The following is a 19,025-nucleotide window of genomic DNA, read 5'->3' as shown; positions in this document are numbered from 1 at the left end:
CTTCTGTCTTGGTTCTCACTTGGGAAGCAGTCAGTGCTCATGCTTTCATTTCCATCAAGTCCTGATAGAAACATCCTTTTAATCTGTACATAACAGACATTGGATAGTGTGCATGAATCGTCCTCGGGTTTGGTGGTCATGTTCCGAGTTCGGCCACTAGATGTCAGACTGGCTCTGGGAACAATGGTCTTGGATAGATTTTCAAGAATCCGGGTGTTGGGCGGCTTAGTCGATATTAAAATGAGCATCGGACCGGAAATGTATACCACACTAAAGTGAGTCAAATGAACTTTGAACTCGCTGAATCAACAAGCGTCATTTATGACGGACGGTGTTTGTACTTCAGCCCGTTGGTTTCTGACTTCGGTGGCGGAAGCTTGCTTCAATTGAATGCGAGTCCTGTATGCACATATTTCCTGTTTGTTTTCACAATAAAGGAATAAAACGATATAGACGTTAAAAACGAATCTGGTAATGTGAATACTTGGAGTATCTGACAATGACTTAAGGCTATGATAGTATTTCGGGGTGTTGAACAAAGGTAAATGAAGAAGGCGTAGGAATGAGGCGAGTTTACGCTCTTATTTTGAAGGCGGGTTGCCGGATATGACACCATCTGCGCACGGTTGCGGGCAGACTTGTCGCCCGCCTCTTCACTTGTGCCCCTTGCCGCCGTTCAGCAGCGCTTGATCATCTCTCAGTGGAATAACGGTAAGAGTCGATGAAAGCCTCGCCACGGCGCATCAAACTACTTTTTTAGCTTCGTCTTTGCACGCGCTCGCGTATTATGGTCGTATTTTGTTTTCAGAACAAAAAGAGGAAGTGGTTCCTAACTTGGAACACTTTTGATAAAATTGACATATGAGTTGCCAAAGATGCTTTTCTCCCTTTGAAGCCTTTTTTCCGAAGTGTTCCGTGTTGCCGTCGTGCTGCAGCACGTCGGACCGTCATTATTGGCTTCTTGTTCGCCATATATAGAGGCATCACGGTGTTAGTCATTTCCGGGTGTGGAGTCTGCCTCGTTCGGTAACGTTCTGACAAGTTTTCCAGCTCAACGTCACTATTTCACCTGATGGAGAAATGCGTTGAAGAGTTGTTGTTCTTGGTGAGTTGAATTCAACCCACGAAGCCTCGACTGGTGGCGCGGAGACTCGGTGCGAGGCCACTTCCTGAAACTTTGTTCACTTTCTGCGCGCACCTTGAACCACGAGCCATTTCCTGGACTGTTCCGAGACGTTGGTCGCGTCACCCCGAAGCCTTTCAGCGAGCTACATGTGTCGCTGGCGTCAAAGTTGTGCTGGGACGTCTCAAAGTTCTGCCCCATCTCCCCCAGGACATCAGCCATCTTGATTTGGGACTTCAACTTTTAGGGTTCGACTCTGGTGAAGCGCTTCGCTCGGTGCGAACCGTGTGTTGTAGGGGAGACGCTTCCGTCACCTGACGCACAGGTGTGTTACCTGTCGCCAGCGACAGGGATCGTCCGGTGCATCCTTTGTAGGAGCCAAGGGAGGGCTTGAGGCTTCCACAAGAGAGACATGCAGTGGAACCCGAACCAAGTAACTGTCGTGAGAAACCATGGAGGAGAGAACTGAGAGTGTTGGTGGCTTTGTGAGGCACTGGCGATTAGCAGGACTGAGCAGAGGCAGTGTGTGGGCACGCGAAGGAAGCTCATGTTGCATTCCCACTAAGATATGAGGAAGTGGTGAGCACCCAAGCACCGGGTCGTGAGTTGCCGGTGCTCAGTGCTCTGGTCCCTGAGACTGAGTCCACCTCCTGGGAATGTTTGGGAATGATGTCTGAGCTGGCGTTCAGCTGCAGCTTCCTGCCATGGCATGTGGGGATCAGGGCTATTTTTGAAGCTTACTATTTGTTCTGGACTTCCTGAGTACTGTTCCTTCTTTTGTCGCCGCTGCCTCAAGTCGGGAAGTGAAACTGCTGTCAGTCTTTTCAGCCACTGGGAGCAGGGCTGCAGCGAGCGGCTGGCTGTCTGGTCGTAATGTTGTTGCAATTTAAAGAGGCAGTGGGGTGGGCTTCTGATGGCCACTGGGACCAACCTGGGAGTGACGCTGCACGTGTGGAGTGGTGCATTTGTGTTCACTTCCATCGTTTGTTTTTATCCCCCCGTCAGAGTTGGTTCCACTTTGAGTTAACGGTGGTGCCGTGTGAGGCTCCAGGAAATGGAGTGCTGCCTGCTGTGGCATCACCCAGTCAGTTTGTGACTGGCAGATCAAGTGCAGGACCCGCAGCGCCACCGCCGCAAGGGGCTGGATCAAAGCTGCATCGTGGAGAGATAAATGTCACTGTGAAGCTGTCTGTGAAACAGATGGAAGATTCCAGCCCTCCTGAGTGTGTGGGCAGGGATGGACCCGTCTGTCGGTGGAGCTGCTGGACAGCTGAAACACAGCAAGTGGTTTAAACACACGCCACGTCCCGTGTCCAACACTTGGAGTAGCTTCTGTTCCACTGACACCATGTTTGTTGTGTCGCGGAAGTAGGTGCTGCGTGTGGGACTGTTGTTCATCAGGGACTGAACAGGGATTGGGATTATCTCTGGGCGTCCTGTGTAACTGTGTTGTACCGTGTTGGTTCTGATGATGGTGTGGAGCTGCTGACCCGGGGTCCGGTTCAAGGCAGGTGGGTGTTGCTGAAATGGACAAATGGTGGCGCTGCGAAGCTTGTGGTTTAATCTCAGATTAATTATGAAATGGTGGGACCAAGGCCTCTTTGTTTTTCTGCTGGAATCGTGTGCTCAACCTTGGAGCTAAAAATAGCTGCAGCAATGCTAAACTCGGACCCCTAACACCGCTGTGTTTCACGCATGACGTTCACGGCCTTTGTTCTTCCATGTTTTCATGAATATTTAGGGCTGAGTTGGCGGGTGAATTCCCCCTGCTGCGGCTGCGGTTCCTCTGGCACTTCACTGGGTCACCAGTTGGATCTCCTCCAGAGAGTAGACGCACGTGATGCACGGTTGGACCTGTTGCTCCAGTGACTCCCTGAGCTCCTGTTCATCAGAGCCATCATCCTCCTGCTTCGGTGTCTCCACCAACACTCTCCTCCTCGCGGCCTCAGATGCCTCCTAATCCCTCTTACTGTAATCTGGCCTCTCTGTTGCCAAGATAAGACAAGCAAAGTGATCACTGCTGCACGGCAGGTGGAGAGTGTGCCACCGCCGCGACACGGCGTTGCAGCAGGCCGCCCTAGCTTTAGCGCGCTAGCCCGGCTGCAGGAATGTCAGTGGTGGGGAAGCATTGTTGGAGCTAATCCTTGCTGAGTCAGCAGTGTGAGCGCGTGTCCAGTGTCACATTTGGTTCAACACTGTTGTGGCATGTCAGAGTTCTCAGCGCTGTGTCACTGTGATGTCGCCCATGGTGCTCCCTGGACCACGTCTTCTGAGTGCTGAGGGATAGGAGCAGGAAGCAGGCGCCAGATGCCTCAGCTCTGCGCCTCTAATGAGACATGTCTGGTGCGGCTGCCCAGCGTCACGTGACCTCCCTGTTTCCTTGTGCGGATGCTGGCAGTGGGAAGTGCATACGGAACCGGTCCGCCTTTGTTTTCACACCAAACACCGGGGCTGTGCGCCGGCGCCAACACGGCCACATAGCAGCCTCCCTGCTTTGTCAGGAAGACACTTCTGAAGATGCTGAAGGACTGGAGTTGGGGCGGCGGGGGGTGGGTGAGGGGTGGTGCTCAGGCACCGCTGGTCGAGATCCAGCTGCCCAGGTTCATCTGGTCTCTCTGGTCTGCAGCACGTCATGGCGGAGCAGGAGCCCACGCCCGAGCAGCTGGCAGCTCTCGCCGCCACCGAGGAGTGCGATGATTCGCCCACCTACAAGGCCCCGGCCCAGAAGAGCCTGCAGGAGATCAAGGAGCTGGACAAGGACGACGAGAGTCTGCGCAAGTACAAGGAGGCGCTGCTGGGGGGGGTGGAGCACCAAGGTGAGCTGGGTCGAGGGGTCAGGACGTCAGGGGGGAGGAGTCACACCTCTGTGCCAAACCTTCTGTGTCTCCTTCTCAGCAGCAGACCCCAACGCCCCCAACATCCAGGTGACGCGGATGACTCTGCTGTGTGACGCTGCCCCCTCCTGTCTGGTCCTGGACCTGCAGGGTGAGTCCATCTGTGGGTGTCACGCGGCCCGGCCACAGTGTGCCCTCTGTTGGAACGTTGTTGCTAGAGTCTGAGGGAGGGTTTTTTTTGGTCCTGTCCAAACTCTGAGGCCGAGTTTCGCTGTTGGAGGACAAGGAATGATACGAGCGATGAGTCTGTTCCATCTTTCTCCCTCAGGTGACCTGGACGGCTTGAAGAACACCCCTTTGCTGCTGAAGGAGGGAGTGGAGTACAAGGTGAAGATCAACTTCAAGGTGAGTGGTGCAGATGAGGGTGAGTGGCAGCACTGCTGGAGTCTGACCCCTGGTGTCCTGCAGGTCAACAGTGAGATCGTCTCGGGCCTCAAGTACGTGCAGAACTCCTACAGAAAGGGCGTGAAAGGTACGAGACTCTCAGTCGCACCGCCTCACCGGGTCAGAAACGCAGAGTCACTGCAAGCACAGGTGTTCTCATATGCTCATCTAGTGGCTCAGATGTGACCATGCTGGAGGTATAGAGCGCCTGAATGCTGATGTGACCAGATGTTCCACTCACATCTGAGTGGAACATCTGGTCTTTTTAAATTCTGAATTGAGGTTTATTCCAACGAGCCTCACATGAGCTGAAGGAAGTGGCGAGGCCTGAGCCCTGGTGTCTGCTGCCCAAGTGAAGCTAGCCGCGCTGCATCTGCCCACCACTCGGTGGCGCCATCAGACGAAGCCAATGTTGGAGACTAACCGCTGGCTGTCCTCCTCACACCTGCAGTGGACAAGTCGGAGTACATGGTGGGCAGTTACGGACCCCGACCCAACGAGTACGAGTACATCACCACATTGGAGGAAGCGCCCAAGGGCATCTTGGCCAGGGGCACCTACAACATCAAGTCTAGGTTCACGGACGACGACAAGAACAACCATCTCTCCTGGGATTGGTGCCTGGTTATCAAGAAAGACTGGAGCGATTGAGTCCTCTTCGTCCTCCTGTCTCCTCCCCCCTTCCCCTACCCCCAGTCCAGTTCCTCAGCGCCAGCTTCCTCGCGGCTCCCTCTTCTCCCCACTCTACCGTCGTCTGCCTTCTCCAGGACTCGTGCTGCTGTGCGAGTCGCCGCCTCGCACTCGTCGCTGCAAATCCTTTGAGCTGATTATTTTCACCGGAGTCTGTCCATTCATCAGAATCGGGGTCACCGGGGCTTTAATTCAGTTAACACTCCGCGAGCAGAGAGTCCAAGCGACCTCCGACCTCTGCTGCAGCTGTTCCCAGTGTGAGCGCTGCTGTGGCCTTATCCGCCTCCACCGGTGGGGCTCGATGGGAGTTTCTAAAGCACTGAATCAGACTGTGAACTCCAACCTGTGCCCCCCTCCTCCCGCGCAGGAGAGGCTTCCTTCAGTGTTGGTGTTCTGGTCGGGTTTGACTCCACGTGCTTCTGTGTTCACAATAAAGTGTGGATGGGGCCGGTGCCTGTCGTCTTCTTCTACCCGACCCCTGTCTGAAAGCTCAGAAACAAAAGACCCACCAGGGCCACTCAGAGTCCACGCCCACATTTTCTTGACAGCTGTTTAATGGATGGTATAAGTATCACATGACTTCCTCACTTGTGCTTCCTGCCCTTCCTGCTGACCTTTCTGGAGTCCACCTCGCTCTTGCTCTTCTGCAGCCGAGAGAAGATTTCCTTGAAGAGCGCCTTGTACTCGGGCGTGTTCTGGCTCAGCCGCTTGTCCACCTGCTCCACCTGCCGGCTGATCCCCTCCAGCGCCTCCGGGGTGGAGGGGGTCTGGGCGCCGGACGGCCCGGCGGCGGCCAGGTCGTACTCCTTGACGGAGGGGTCTCTGGACACGGGCCGGGACGTCTGGACGCCGGCGTGCCGCAGAGTCTCCTCATGCCGCCGGCACTTGGCCAGCAGCTCCTCATACTTCTCCAGCAGGGCATGGTACTGCTCGTCCACCTCCCTCAGGATGGACATGCCCCTCTTGCGGGTGCCGCTCTGCCGCCTCCCGCCTGCGTCCTGGGCAGAGATGGCGTTCAGCGCGGTGTCACTGCAGCTCTTCCTCACCGGAGCGCCGTCCTGCTCGCCGCCCTCTGCTGGCGAGTCCACTTCGGGCCCTTGGATCAGGAGCGTTTCCAGCCCCGCCTCCGTGTCTCCCATCAGACCAAGGCGGGACGCCCGCCGCTGCTGCATCTCCTGTAGCTCCGCCTCCAGCTCTCGCACCCGCAGCTGGCAGCCCTCTGCGCCCAGCAGGTGCTGCTCTAGCTGCTCCAGCTCCTGCAGCACGGTGGCGCACTGGCGCTCCGCCCCCTCCCGCCTGCCTCGCTCCGCGGCCATGGCCGAGCGCAGCGCCGAGAGCACCTCCCGCAGACGCTCGTTCTCCTCTTCTGCCGGCCGCTGCCCCTCCACCAGGTCCACACTGCCAGGGTTGGCCAGCAGGAAGCCGTCCTCGTACCTGGAAGCACAGACAGGGCTGAGCCTGCGGGCTGGCAGTGGAGCCACGCAGGAGAGGGAGGTGAGGGCGCCACCTGGGGGAACTGCGCTGCTCCGTCAGGCAGGGGTAGGAGTGGGCAATCTTGCGGCGGCACTTGGTCTCCCGCTGAAGCCTCAGCTCCTCCAGTGTCTGCAGCTGCTCCGCTCGGGCAGCCAGCGTGTCCACCTGCTCCTGCAGCGTCTCCATGGTAACCGTCAACCTGCCGTGACGCAACACATGCTTTGCTGGCAAAACATTCCGACAGGTTCTGCGAGTCACAGAGAGTCTAAGCAGACGACAGCACAGCGGCTAACGTTAGCATCAGGCTAACGTTTCACTGAAGGAGTGAAGTTAAAAGCATGTGGCTTGAGCTGGAGCAGGATCTGGGCGGGACGGCCAGCACTCACCTGTCAATCTTCTGCTGCGAGGTCTTGCTCTCCAGGACCAGCTTCTCATTGGTGATCTCCAGCTCCCGCGCCATCACGTCCAGCTGCTCGTACACTTTGGCGTGCTGCTCGTTCATCTCGCGCAGCGTCTCCAGCTGCTTGGACAGGTACTGGCAAGACAGCAGGCGTTAGGTGGCGCCGTGCCGCCGGGGGCCTCGCCCAGCTCACCTCCATCTCCTGCACCTGCTCCTCATTGTTGATGTACATTTGCTGAAGAGAGTCCTCCAGGTCTTTGTTCCGCTCCAGGAGAGTCTTGCCCAGCTCCGCTGCCAGGTGCAGGTCTAGGCAGAGAACACGCTGAGTCAGCACCAGCTTCATGTCCTAACACCATGAGCTGCCGGGCTCTTCAGGGCTCACTGTCCTGGGACCAAATCTGAGACCAAACTCCACCATGCTTCTTTGGCGCTCACGCATTTGTAGAACAAATGGAAACCGTGGAACCTGAGACGTCATGCTTGTCATCAGCGCTGCACAGTAAAGAATCACTACCAACCTGCACGGCAACAGTCGATGCATGAATTCCCATTGGTCCCGCTGGACCAACCTGCTTCGAAAAGTCCACTTTGGTGGCACTAGAACGAGTCGTTTCTGTTTTCGGGGGCAATGTTAATCCCCAAACATCCACACATCAACAGGCCCAGTCACATGACCCAGGGTTTGGTCCCCCGGTGTGGGACTCGTGAAAGGCCTTCATGCCTCAGCAGTGTCGCGCACCGAGATCCTCACCTGCAGCTGTTGTCCACGTTGCTACGACGGCAAAATCAGACTACGCCAGATAATCCAGAGACAAAAGCGAGGAAAACAGAGAAAAGGAGAGGATTGGGCGTCCACCTCTGCGAGAGGTCGGCAGGTGACAGCAGGGTCATTTGTTTCCAAATAAGAGACAAAAATCATTCTTAAAAATGAGCTCTTGAAGACCTACACTTGACCTCTTGACCTTTGTTGGAAAGAGGCTCCAGATGATCAGCTGATCCCGGAAATGGAGCCTTAAAATCGGCTCACGTTGAACTCCAGTCTGAGCAGCACTGTGAGCTAACGGCTAACGCTCGTTCCTGATCCACGGTTTCCCCCAGAATGACTCTAGTTTGAATCGTCACGTTCCCTCAGCGGGTCCTGCGAGGAGGCGGCGCCACAGGGGGGCGCCTGTGAGCAGTTTGGAAGGCTTCTGTGGAAGCTCAACAGAAATGACTAAAAAGAAAAAACAGAAATGACACCCCGCACAGTCCAGACACAGGTAAGAGTGAGCGCCCCCGGGAGCCGAGGTCAGGGGTGTAGGCTCAGGCGGATCTTACCTTGTTCCAGGTCCCGCTGATCGTACCAGGTCTCCTCTTCGTCCGTCACGAACTCGGCCATCGTCCCGGCTCCCTGTTCCGCAGCCGGACTCAGTGGCAGCGCTCCATCAGTCCGAGCTTCCTCCCGAGCAGCGGCTCCATCAGGGCGTCGCTCTCTGGTGCTGCTCGGTGCCTGGCTCCTCAAGCCCTGAACGATTTCTGACAGAAAGAAATCCCTCGCATAGAGTAAAGAAAAGAAGCTCGTTTTTTACCTCGGAGATTCAAAGACAACATTGTTCGACATCGTTGTCTTGACCTTCTTGAAATTCATTCGAAGTCATCAAGTGAAAGCCGGAAGAGAGTATGGTAATTATGGCAAAAATAATTTGGAGCGAAACTTTAGCCGCACGGCAAAGCAGGTGCAGCGTTCAAATGCGCTCGTTTCATGAGGCAACTGGTCAAATTGCAGTTTAAAAGAAACACGTTACGAACGTGCTCGGCTTGCAAATGGTAGAAAAGAGCAAAAGTCAGAGAATATTCATATGTGAGGGTGAATATCAGGCTCGAATTCGAACCCCTTTTGTCTCACTCTGAGTTTGGCGCCTCCGATTCATTACGAAAGGCCAGTGCGTTGAACTACACAAAAAACACTGGCGTCGCACGCAGATTCGATGAAGTTGACCATTTCTGTCAGAGTCCGCGGCGCAAACTCCCAACGTTGCTCCTCGCACTTGAAGGCAGCATCAGTGGAGGTGACGTCATAGAGTAGTTACGAGCAGCTTCCCATTCTTCGTCGAGTTGTCGAGTCACCTCCGATCTCTGGGCTTACGTGCTGTCCACTATTTATTTACAGCGAATTTGTTAAATATTCCAACACAATAGCGTTTGTTGAAATGTTTAATATTGACGCGAGAAATTAAGTTTAAAACATAGCAAAATTACAAAATATTTCCTCTAAGAATTCTGAGCAACAGAGAAAAGCCTTTAAAACAGCGTTTATAGTTAGATATTTTCACCATTTAATTTGAAAACCATTCACATAAATAAAAACAATTGAAATAATGCATCACTTCATGAAGACAAACAGGCGTCAGCTACTTTATTCAGCAAAGCAGAGGACGCCACGCAGACCATCCTGAGAAGCACAGAGGTGAATAATTCTCAAAAATAGAAAACTAAAGTTCAACGAAAATAGCAGCAATAGGCAGGAGCCTCCACTGAGGGCCTCCAACTGAAGTCCACGACTACGGGCTCCCCCTCACTGCTTGCTCTGGCTGGTCTTGGAGCTGTGCAGCAGCCTCAGGTGCGTCCAGTCCGCCTCGCTCTCGCAGCGCTGCACTTGGCTGAAGAACTTCTTGATGAGAGCTTTGGCTTCTGCCTTGACTGAAGACACTGCCGCATGAGGGCAAAGGAAGTAGTCACATGACCAACACTCACTCACCTTCTGGCTTGGGTCGGCTCCTGCCCTCAGCGAGAAGATGAGACAGGAAGCGAGCGAAAGCCTTGAACAGCTCCTGCAAACCAAAGAGTGAAGAGCTGAGGAGGCCCCTGAAGGCGCCAGCGGCCGAGCGCTGCACAAGTGCCCCCACCTTGTTGGCAAACTTCCCTTGAGTGTAGAACGGGTCAAGGTAGCGCACCACCACGTCGGCAGCTTCCTTCAAGCTGGCGGGCGTCTGCAGCGTGGGGTTAAAGGTCACTGTGCGGCGGTTCCTCTTGGCCGGGGGAGGGGCCTCCTCCACGCACTGCAGAGACACCGGAATCAGCAAGGTGTGGATAAGTCTCCAGCTCAGCAGAGCAGCACCCACCTCCTGCTGCGACACGACTCGCTCGCCCGCACCTTTGGCCCCGTGTCTGTGAGAGGAGCATCACAACGTCTGCGACGTTTGCTACACAAACCCTCTCACACACACGCCACTTACTCTGCACTTCCCTGAGGATCCTGAGCCTCCTGCTCAGCTCCAACCAGCAGCAGCTCCGACTCGGTTCCTCTGTCGCTCCTCTCCTCACACACCTGCTCACCTTCCCTCCTCACCTCAGCTGGTCTCTTCCCAAAGTAGTGAGCGATGGTGCGCGTGCCCTTGGCCGCTGCCGCCAGCTTCTGCTGTTTCTTGATCAGCGAGGTGGAGGCTGCAGCTTTGTCTCTGATGCTGGACGTGACGGCGGCCTCGCAGCTCTTCTCCTCGCTGAGCGCCTCCTTCTTCAGCAGATCTTTGCCAATCAAGAAGGGGTTCGAAGCTCCGGAGCCGACTCCTACTCTCCTCGGCTTCATCTGGAGGAAGACTTGATGAGACTGCATGTGGCAGGTGAGGAGGCGTGTGACCTCACCGAGTAGAGCGCTGCCGCCGACATGAAGCCCTGCAGCTCCTCACTGGACCCTTCTCCATGGCACTCGGTCCTCTCTCCTCCTCCTCCACCTGCTGCTGCTGCAGGTGCCTTCTTCATCTCTGACACCTGGACAGTAAAACCATCAAGAGCAAAACTGACTCTGGTCTCTGCCCCGCCTTGTCTACCTTCTTGAGAACAGACGCTTTGTACAAGTTGGCAGCTTTGCTGCTCTTGAAGACCTCGTACTCCAGATCCACAGCTGCGGAGAGACGGTCGCCACTGCCGGGCGAGAGGTGGCTCAGTCAGGAGTCGCTTCACACTTGCATCCTCCTGAGGTTTACCTGGGAGACTTGTCCGCCCCCTGGTGGCCGTACAGCGCCTCCTGCAGGAGATGCAGGCAGTGCTCCCTGGCCTGACACAACAGCAGGTCACATCCACACAGCTCCGCCAGGACGGTCTGAGTGTGTGAGAGTCACCTTCACAGTGAGTCGAGGGATCTTCTGGCTGCAGGCGTCTCTGAGCGGACAATCGGGATCTGTGGCACACGAGAGCAGGAGGAGAACCATGTTGACCCATCTGACCGGCCACATGAGGAAGCCTTACCTGGAGGAGGGAAGTGGTCCTGAGGCTGCTCACTGCCCTGCGGCACAGAGAGCGGGTCAGGCTGACACAGGTCCAGTGCAACTCGGGGTCACTCACCTTCCGCAGGCTCATCTGCTTCTTGAACAGGTCAGAAAACTCCTTCTTCCTCTTGGCAGGGTCCTCCTCCCCGTGGCCTTCTCCTTCGTCCTCATCGTACCTGACAATGCAAGAGCCGGATCAAGGCGCGTTCCAGACAGACAGCATCACCACGCGGCCTCTTGCCTCTCGAAGCCGTAGCCCTTCTTCCCGCCTTCGTAGAGGCTGGCACGGAACCCAAACGGGCCGCTGGGCTCATCCGCTTTGGCCTGAGTCCTGGTGCTGAGTGCCGACGCCTTCTCCAGCTGGGCCCGCACCACTTTGGGGTTGCTGCAGAAGTCACAGGCGCCGGCACAGTTTGGCGCCTTGTCCCCGAAATACTTGGAGATGGAGGTGTGACGGCAGCTGGCGGAGAGAACAGGTAAACACAAGAGCCTCAGCCTGTGACGCCACAGCTGCTGGGACATGCAAGCTCTGGAGGAGCAGCTCTGGGGCAGCAGCTCTGGAGGAGTGGGCTGCACTCGACACTAGATGTCGCTGATCTAGGTCAACATCGACCGTTCCAGTGAAACAATGACACAAATCAATAGCTGCGGACTCACTGGGCTCACGTGTCAACAACTGTGACTCCAAACCAGTCAGTCAGAGCCAGACTCGACTAGACAGGTGCCTCCCACTGAGCTTCCTCCCCAGCGCTCAGACTGGGTCGGACTGCGGAGCAGCGAGGACTCGCGCAGGTGAGTGCTGCTGCTGCTGTTTACAGAGAGAGAAGCTAATGGACATGTGAAGACGGGCGCATGGAGAGTGGTGACGGCTGGTTTAGCAGCTGGAAACGCTGACGTGCGTCCTCTCCTCAGGATGGAGCCCAGACGCCACGTCCTAGAGATGGCCAACAAGTTTGCGGCTAAACTCTCTGACGGTGATCCGCTGGAGATGGGAGCGTTCATCATCCTGGTGACCTTCATCGGTGAGTCACAGAAGCTCGACCCCGTCATGTGTCTGACCGGCTCACGCCCACTCACCTCGGCGGCCCTCAGCGGTGGTTCTGCTGATGGCCCTGCTGCCCTGTGTGTCCTTCTGCTGCAGCACAGGCCGCAAGTGACGGCGAGTCGGAGGCGTGTGTCAGTCATCAGTGTGTGCAGAGTAGCAGTGAGAGGCCAAACCTTCTATCAACACACACACGGATGTTTGAGCGACACCGTGGCGCAGCTCCACACCTGTCCACACACAAACTACCACCTCAACCTCGCAGGACCGCTTCCTCCCTCCACGCCGCCACTCCAGTCACTTGATCCACCACCACGGTACAGCAATGGGACCCTCAGCCACTAGGACTTTAATATCGGTTACTATGGCGATGTCTGACTGTGTATTTCAACCCTGCTCTTGGTTCTTCATCTCATGTATTCTGTCAGTCTCTGTTGGGGAGTTTACATTATTTATTGTCACGTGACTTCATCTCATTCCCTTCAATAAAGTTAGAAATGAAGCGAAGCTCTACTGCTGAATGAAAGCAAACATGAGGAGCAGATCGGTCTTTCTTTACCGACGCCTGAGGGACTGTATTTGTCAAGAGATTTCTTGACCTGCCGCTCTCAAGAGACAGAGCAAGCGCGCCCCCTGCTGCGCAAAAAGGGAAGCCCACCAAAGAGAGGCCCTCAGAATCCCCACGTGGTCGTTTCTCTTACCTTTCCTGCTCACAATAAGAAACCATGGCCTCGAAGTCCGTGATGGCTGATTTGTCAGACTCCTTGATGGACTTGCGTTTCTCCTGCAACATTCACCACACTGGTGTGAAGGCCACCCGGAGTCTGCGGCGCGCGAGAGCGCTCACCTGTCGGCGGGACACCTCCTGCCTGATGAGAAAGAGAATCTGCTCCTTGTCTTTGGGAGAGTAGTAAGTGCGGCAGGCGGAGGGAAGGCCGTCTCGCCCCGCTCGCCCCGACTCCTGGTAGTAGCTGGCCAGAGACTTGGCCAGATTCCAGTGGGCGACAAACCTGTGACAGACAAACGCACGCATGATGAAAGCAGCCACTCACGTAGCGCTGCGGCGAGGTGCTCTGACCTGACATTGGCTTTGTCCACGCCCATTCCAAAGCTGATGGTGGCCACAATAACTAGGACTTTGCCCTGCATCCACTCGCTCTGGACTTCAGTCCGATCTCCAGCTTTCAATCCTAAAAGACAAGAGCATCCAGCTGGCTGGGGCCCTTCCATGAGGAGTGACTGGCAACATACCAGCGTGGTAGGGCTTGGACAGGACCCCCAGTCTGGTGAGCTGGTAGGCCACCGTTTCACATCCTTCTCTGGTGCGGCAGTAAACAATGCCGCAACCCTGTTCAGCAAAACCAGTCACCGTCACCATCAGCTCCACTCAGGTTCAACCCGCTGCAGCCCCACCTGTCCGTCCGCTCCGTGTCCCAGGGACAGTGACTTCTGGATGAAGGCGTGCAGGTGGACATAGGCGTTTGGAAGCAGATCCCTGAAGATGACATCGTAGTGCAAGTTCTTGCGGAAGACAGGCGTGGAGAAGGACAGTGGCGAGTTAAGATTCAGCGACTTCAGGATATCTTCTTGAACGTTCTTTGGTGCGGTGGCGGTCAGCGCCAGGCAGGGGACCCTGGGCAGGTGAGTCCGCAGGTCGCCCAGTTTGAGGTAGTCCGGTCTGAAGTCGTGACCCCACTGAGAGACACAGTGAGCCTCGTCGACAGCCAGATAGGACAACAACCCGCGGGAGGTCAGGCTGTTCAGACACGGCTGGAAGGAGGGCGACGCCACCATCTCGGGCGTGATATAGAGGAGCTTCAGTTTGGGGCTGCTACTCTGCAGGTCTGCCAGGATGAGCCTGCGTTCACCTGCAGCAAGCTTTGAATTGATGGAGCATGCTGGGATGTTCAGGTTCTGCAGATGGTCCACTTGGTCCTGGTGAGAGAGACACACAAACACACGCACGTGAAGACAAGCCTCAGCTCAAGAGCGACAGTGACGAGCTGAGCGACCTGGATGAGAGCGATCAGAGGTGAGATGACCAGAGTGATGCCCTGCGCCAGTACTGCCGGCAGCTGGTAGCACAGGGACTTGCCCGCGCCAGTGGGCATGCACACGAACACGTCCCTGTCTCCTGCAGAACCGTGGAGAAAACCATATCACTGGAACAATGACCGTTTGTTTCCTCAAGTTTCGCGCTGACGTTCGTCAACTTTCTCAGAGGTTAGCATTGACATGTTAGCATCCACAACAACAAAGAAAACACGAGAAAGATTAAGCAAATCGCTTTACCCCGGACAACGGCCTTGACAACATCTTCCTGGAGTTTGGACCTGAAGCTGTCGAACCCGAAGTGGGTTTTTAAAGCTTCTTTTAAGCTTGTTGTCATCGCCTTGCTTAACTCCAGAAGCTGGCCAGGCTGTCGCGCGGTGATGATGTCATCAAATGACGAAATGAAACATTTTCCGGATTTTTTTTTAATTTGACTAAATCATTTTGCATTAGTTATTAAGTTAATGTTCAACGCCTTTTCAATCAACTCCGTTAAGTGAAACGCAATATTTCCAGTCCAATACTTTCACTTTTTCTGTTGTTGTCCAATAATTTCACTCAACAAAACTGTGTTTTCAGCAGATTTTCCTTCAGTCAGTTTTAAATATTGCATGATGCATTTAAGTATAACATTTTGGTGGGTTTTTTTTTTTCAAAACATTGGAGTGGAATCAACCATGGTTCACCCATATCAAAGTCACTTCACAAATGACCTGTCAAGATACATACTGAACAATGTTCTCTGTGTGTGTGTGTATATATATATATATATATATATATATATATATATATATAGTTCCCTCTGAAATGAAAGATAGATGACAACACATTTTCAGTTTCTATATCCCTTTATTGGCGACTGATATTGCCTGGAGCCTGGAGTGTTGCGGTAACAAGACAGCTGTGGGGACTGGTGCGCAGCGATCACAATAAAGCAGTAGCAGTATCGGCCGCTCACATGGAGGAGCTATTTGATAGCAGGGTGCTGACTGAAGCAGGATTCCTCACACAGATTATCACATAACCTGGTTTGTGTAACTTTGCTATGATAACTAAAGCATGTTTAACCCCAGAGGCAGGACGGGGGGCACAAACACTGGGGCTTAGCAGTGGGTGAGGTGATCACCAGATCCTTCAGGATCTCCACTGTTCCGAAAAGCGGGAACTGCTTCTCTGTGAATTGCTCATTGTAGGTGTAGATGTGGAGCCGCTTGTCCACGTCGTAGAAAGACAGCTGACCCTGGTCAAAGTCCAAGTAGACGCCCACCCTGCGGGGGATGAGACCTGGCGGCAGGGCGGTGAAGGGAACAGTGAGGGCCTTCAGCTCGGTGCCCCGCTCCAGCCGCAGCGTCAGGTACCCGGTGTCTGTGTTCAGCGACTTGAATCCCTTTCTCAGCGCCGACTCTTTGGCCACGCCCAGTCGCCAGTCTCGCTCGCCGACCTCCACCTCCCAGTACTGGCGGCCGGAGCTGAAGCCCTGCACTCCCACGGCGCACCACCAGGCGTCGAAACGCTGGTGGTAGTTGGGAATGTCTTTTCTCTCAAAACCACAGCGCATCCTCTTGTCGTCTCCCAGGATGAGCAGATCTGGGTTCGCGGTGTCCAAATCCAGAGTCACCTCCACTGAAACACAACAGCGTCTCATCTCATTCGCTGCCACCCCCCCTGCTGGAGTCACGGGGTACTGCAGCCTAACCATTCACACACGGACAGTGGGAGGGAACCGGACGGCCCAGGGGAAACAGATACAAGAGAACATACAAAATTCCACACAGAAAGGTGCGAGGCCGCACACTAACCCCCACCGTCTCGGGTCACTTCAAATCTCTTCTGTGATGAGATGTACCAGACTTTACCTGCTGCATCCGAGATCCAGTCCCACACTGAAAAGAGAGCGAAACCATCTTCAGCATGTGTAACAGAAAACACTGTGGTGTGCGTGGGGTCGAGGCTCACCTGGCTGCGGAATGTAAGAAATGGAACCTGGAAACAAGTCAAGTGTTACCAAAAGGAAGCAAGACAGTGCAGCGAGTCTGGATGTGCCTACCGATGGCTTGCTTCCTCTGCTTCCACAGGAGCCACTGCTGAGGAACCGTCTCCTGAGAGGAGGACGAATGTGCGTCAGGAAGTCGTCTCAGTTAATATCTGCAGCCGAAATACCTTATCTGGACTCTGCATCACCAGAGTCCACATGAGCAGCTCCATGGCGGTCAGCAGATTGGGCAGGCGACCCCAGCGCCAGGCAGACTTCAGGTCCTCCAAGGCCTTCACCACAGCCTCTCCAGGCCACACGCTTTGCTGGAGAAGTTTGGTTTCAGATTCAGGAGTTTATCAAATCATGCTCTTCACACCAAGGCACAAGGGGCTTGACCTCAGAGTAAAGTCTACACTCATCCACCAGGTGGCACTCCACAGAATGCACCCACCAACAGCAGCTCCATCATTCCATAACCTGAGCCCCATGAAGACTACATCCTTCTTTTTTCTCCTTTAAGTTTTTGGATGGATTGGAAAAACCCATGGATTTGTCCGAGAAGACAAAGACTCTACCTCAGGCTGAGCTCTCAGGTCCTTGATCCAGTCCTGAACCAGTCCTTTGGCCTGTTCACCAGTGAGGTCAGCCTGTTGGTGCTGTGTCTCCGGCCAGCCGTCGGTCTGCATCCGCCTCTTCTGTTCACAGTCCACATTCATGGAGAAAACCAAGAGTTGAATGAGAGACAGAGGACACTTGAAAAGCCTTTGATTTCCACCCACTCCCAAGAACACTTCTACTTTCACTATCTAAAGGACCTTGCTCTCCAGCATGGAGGCCCAGTCCTGGATGAAGAGCCTGCAGAGGGGAGTGGGCCAGGTGTCGTCCTGGTTCCAGATGTGCTCCAGCACCATGGACTTCTGCAGCAAAACAGATGAGAGAGCAAAGTCAGTGCCAGTATTCAGTGGGTGGACCCTCCATCCACTGGGACGTACCTGGCAAACCCGGCTGAGGTCTCGAGCCAGCTCCACCACAAACAGCTGATCCTCTTCCAGCGGTTCCCCCTTGTCCTTCTTAGGCCGCTTGTGTGCTTCCTGGAGGCGACATTGCAACAAGAGTTCAATCAAATGACCTTCATGGAGCCGAGCGTCTTCAGAGGCTGGCTGGTCTGTGCTCATGCACAAGTCAGTCTCAGAGTCCGTGTTAGTGGAGAGGTCAAACTGTCCATCAGTGACGAACACTGACCACCAACCCTGCAGTCACATGATGCTGTGCCATCCCACAGGTGATGAGAACAAAGTGGAGCTCTCTGACGACCCACCTTTATCTTGTTCTTACTTCCTGTACAGTGTCCTTGAGTGCTCAGAAAGGCGCTTTTAAATAAAATGTATTATTATTATTATTATTATTACCTTTATCTTGGCCGTGAAGGTTTTGGCCGGCTCCAGCATGAAGTGGAAGCACTGCATCATCGTGTCGGCTCTGCACAAATCAGGACGCAAAAATAAGAAGAAGCTCCACGAGCTCAAACCGCACCATCCAGTGTTTAGTCCGGAACCAAAACAATTCATCTCCACTCACACGTGCAGCTCTGGTCACATGGCTGGTCGACCAGCGGCTGAGGCCAGAGTCCAGCAACAGAGCAGCCAACCAGTCTCTCACGTGACCACTTTCCACAAGCACCACCGGCTTCTCCTCCAGTACGAAGTTGCTTACCCTGTTCGCAGGGAGGTTGGCTTCCTAGAGGACCTTCAGCACGGATGGCGCGCTTTTCACCCGAGTCTGAGGAAGCAGTGTCAATGGTACAGTTGAATCAACATCTCGTTTAGTGGCAAAATGAAGGCGCTAATAGATCAAACAACACAACGCCGGGGACGGTTCACTATGAGACGTCACCTACGTGTCAAGGGAAAGTTATGACACGGTGCTGCGCCGCCGCGACCCGCAGTGAACGATGCGCTGGGAAAACATGACGCGGCAGTTTTCCACCGCGACCCACAAGTGCGCAGCACCGCAACACTGCCTTCTGCCAGTGATGCCCCGTCACGTCCACAGTAGCAACATCTAGTTCTTCTTGGAACCTGATGTCATGGAGGCGTCCGCAGCGGTCAGTGCGGCGGAGGATGGCAGGTCAGCACTGCCTCAGGTGACTCTGAGTGGCCACGGCTACACATTTCAGTGGACCGTACCTGTGTCTTCAGGTCCTTCGAGGCGTCACGGCAGGTTCTTCCGTCAGAATAAGCCCGATCCAGAGAGAGTTTCGTTTGAAACTACTGCAGTGCCCGACCTTGTTTACAAGGCAACACTCGGGTGTTCGGCCTTTTTCGGCATTTTGCGTCGATGTCGTCATCACGCAGGCTGACGGCTGTCGCAGCCCTGATGGGCCTTGTATGTGATCCTTCTATTTTAAGCTTTTTAATCAATGATTTTTTTTGTCGTACCTGCAATTAACCTTCCAGTATGAAACGGGTTTCTACTAGTTTTTGAAGTAAAATCCGTCTTTTCTCGACTGAACATGACAATGGATAATTCATTATCGATACACTGGGATTTATTTTTATTCATATCTTCAGTGTTGTTTGCCTTTAACTGATGGGTGTCAGCAAATTGCAAGGTAGTTTTATAGCGTCCATTACCATCATTCATTACCATGTTCTTTCTTTTTCATCGTTGTATTGACACTCTTATCTAATGCTCTTTCATCCTTAAATACTAAACAGTAAAATTCCTTCATCACTAGCCATTTTGACT

At 54.3% G+C, this 19,025-nt stretch overlaps 4 protein-coding genes and 1 long non-coding RNA gene across 9 annotated transcripts; 2 read left to right on the top strand and 3 right to left on the bottom strand.

The window, feature by feature from the left end:
- The first annotated feature begins 629 nt into the window (after positions 1–629).
- Positions 630–5,538, top strand: LOC128751026 (rho GDP-dissociation inhibitor 1-like). 3 transcript variants are annotated; one of them, XM_053851760.1, is made up of 6 exons: positions 630–711; positions 3,750–3,939; positions 4,019–4,108; positions 4,286–4,362; positions 4,426–4,489; positions 4,853–5,538. In XM_053851760.1, exons 2-6 carry the CDS (start codon positions 3,756–3,758, stop codon positions 5,050–5,052), a joined length of 615 nt encoding a protein of 204 aa, XP_053707735.1. In that variant the 5' UTR covers positions 630–711; positions 3,750–3,755; the 3' UTR covers positions 5,053–5,538. The 3 variants fall into 3 exon arrangements, with proteins under 3 accessions (XP_053707735.1, XP_053707734.1, XP_053707733.1); XM_053851759.1 differs by lacking the exon at positions 630–711 and adding an exon at positions 942–1,105 and having other exon boundaries at positions 4,022–4,108; XM_053851758.1 differs by lacking the exon at positions 630–711 and adding an exon at positions 942–1,105.
- Positions 5,167–8,958, bottom strand: LOC128751025 (cerebellar degeneration-related protein 2-like). 2 transcript variants are annotated; one of them, XM_053851756.1, is made up of 6 exons: positions 8,850–8,958; positions 8,282–8,479; positions 7,158–7,270; positions 6,951–7,099; positions 6,599–6,763; positions 5,172–6,525 (listed from the first exon to the last, which is right to left on the bottom strand). In XM_053851756.1, the coding sequence occupies exons 1-6, from the start codon at positions 8,872–8,874 to the stop codon at positions 5,676–5,678; spliced, it is 1,500 nt and encodes a 499-aa protein (XP_053707731.1). In that variant the 5' UTR covers positions 8,875–8,958; the 3' UTR covers positions 5,172–5,675. The 2 variants fall into 2 exon arrangements, with proteins under 2 accessions (XP_053707732.1, XP_053707731.1); XM_053851757.1 differs by lacking the exons at positions 8,282–8,479; positions 8,850–8,958 and adding an exon at positions 7,716–8,258 and having other exon boundaries at positions 5,167–6,525.
- Positions 6,670–12,745, top strand: LOC128751027 (uncharacterized). The gene is made up of 3 exons (XR_008413215.1): positions 6,670–12,000; positions 12,121–12,230; positions 12,301–12,745. It is a non-coding gene; the product is annotated as an uncharacterized LOC128751027 (long non-coding RNA).
- recql5 (RecQ helicase-like 5) lies at positions 9,256–14,707 on the bottom strand. Of its 2 annotated transcripts, XM_053851755.1 has the most exons (19): positions 14,543–14,707; positions 14,263–14,384; positions 13,664–14,185; positions 13,502–13,598; positions 13,329–13,440; positions 13,098–13,260; positions 12,952–13,034; positions 11,450–11,668; positions 11,285–11,384; positions 11,189–11,225; positions 11,062–11,120; positions 10,927–10,997; positions 10,771–10,864; positions 10,586–10,711; positions 10,180–10,529; positions 10,066–10,111; positions 9,850–10,002; positions 9,702–9,774; positions 9,256–9,643 (listed from the first exon to the last, which is right to left on the bottom strand). In XM_053851755.1, the coding sequence occupies exons 1-19, from the start codon at positions 14,637–14,639 to the stop codon at positions 9,519–9,521; spliced, it is 2,649 nt and encodes an 882-aa protein (XP_053707730.1). In that variant the 5' UTR covers positions 14,640–14,707; the 3' UTR covers positions 9,256–9,518. The 2 variants fall into 2 exon arrangements, 1 of the variants encoding a protein (XP_053707730.1); XR_008413214.1 differs by lacking the exon at positions 9,256–9,643 and having other exon boundaries at positions 10,293–10,529.
- A 436-nt stretch (positions 14,708–15,143) lies between these two features.
- si:ch211-120g10.1 (butyrophilin subfamily 1 member A1) lies at positions 15,144–18,621 on the bottom strand. The gene is made up of 11 exons (XM_053852085.1): positions 18,464–18,621; positions 17,991–18,056; positions 17,687–17,756; positions 17,270–17,368; positions 17,093–17,194; positions 16,853–16,972; positions 16,463–16,600; positions 16,350–16,401; positions 16,259–16,285; positions 16,159–16,185; positions 15,144–15,925 (listed from the first exon to the last, which is right to left on the bottom strand). The coding sequence occupies exons 3-11, from the start codon at positions 17,744–17,746 to the stop codon at positions 15,366–15,368; spliced, it is 1,185 nt and encodes a 394-aa protein (XP_053708060.1). The 5' UTR covers positions 17,747–17,756; positions 17,991–18,056; positions 18,464–18,621; the 3' UTR covers positions 15,144–15,365.
- Positions 18,622–19,025: the final 404 nt, after the last annotated feature.

This window comes from Synchiropus splendidus, chromosome 19 (genome assembly GCF_027744825.2).
Source record: "Synchiropus splendidus isolate RoL2022-P1 chromosome 19, RoL_Sspl_1.0, whole genome shotgun sequence".
In the NCBI taxonomy this organism is placed as follows: Eukaryota; Metazoa; Chordata; class Actinopteri; order Syngnathiformes; family Callionymidae; genus Synchiropus; species Synchiropus splendidus.
Note: the sequence above shows the minus strand (reverse complement) of the source record. Positions and strands in the feature narration are given on the sequence as shown.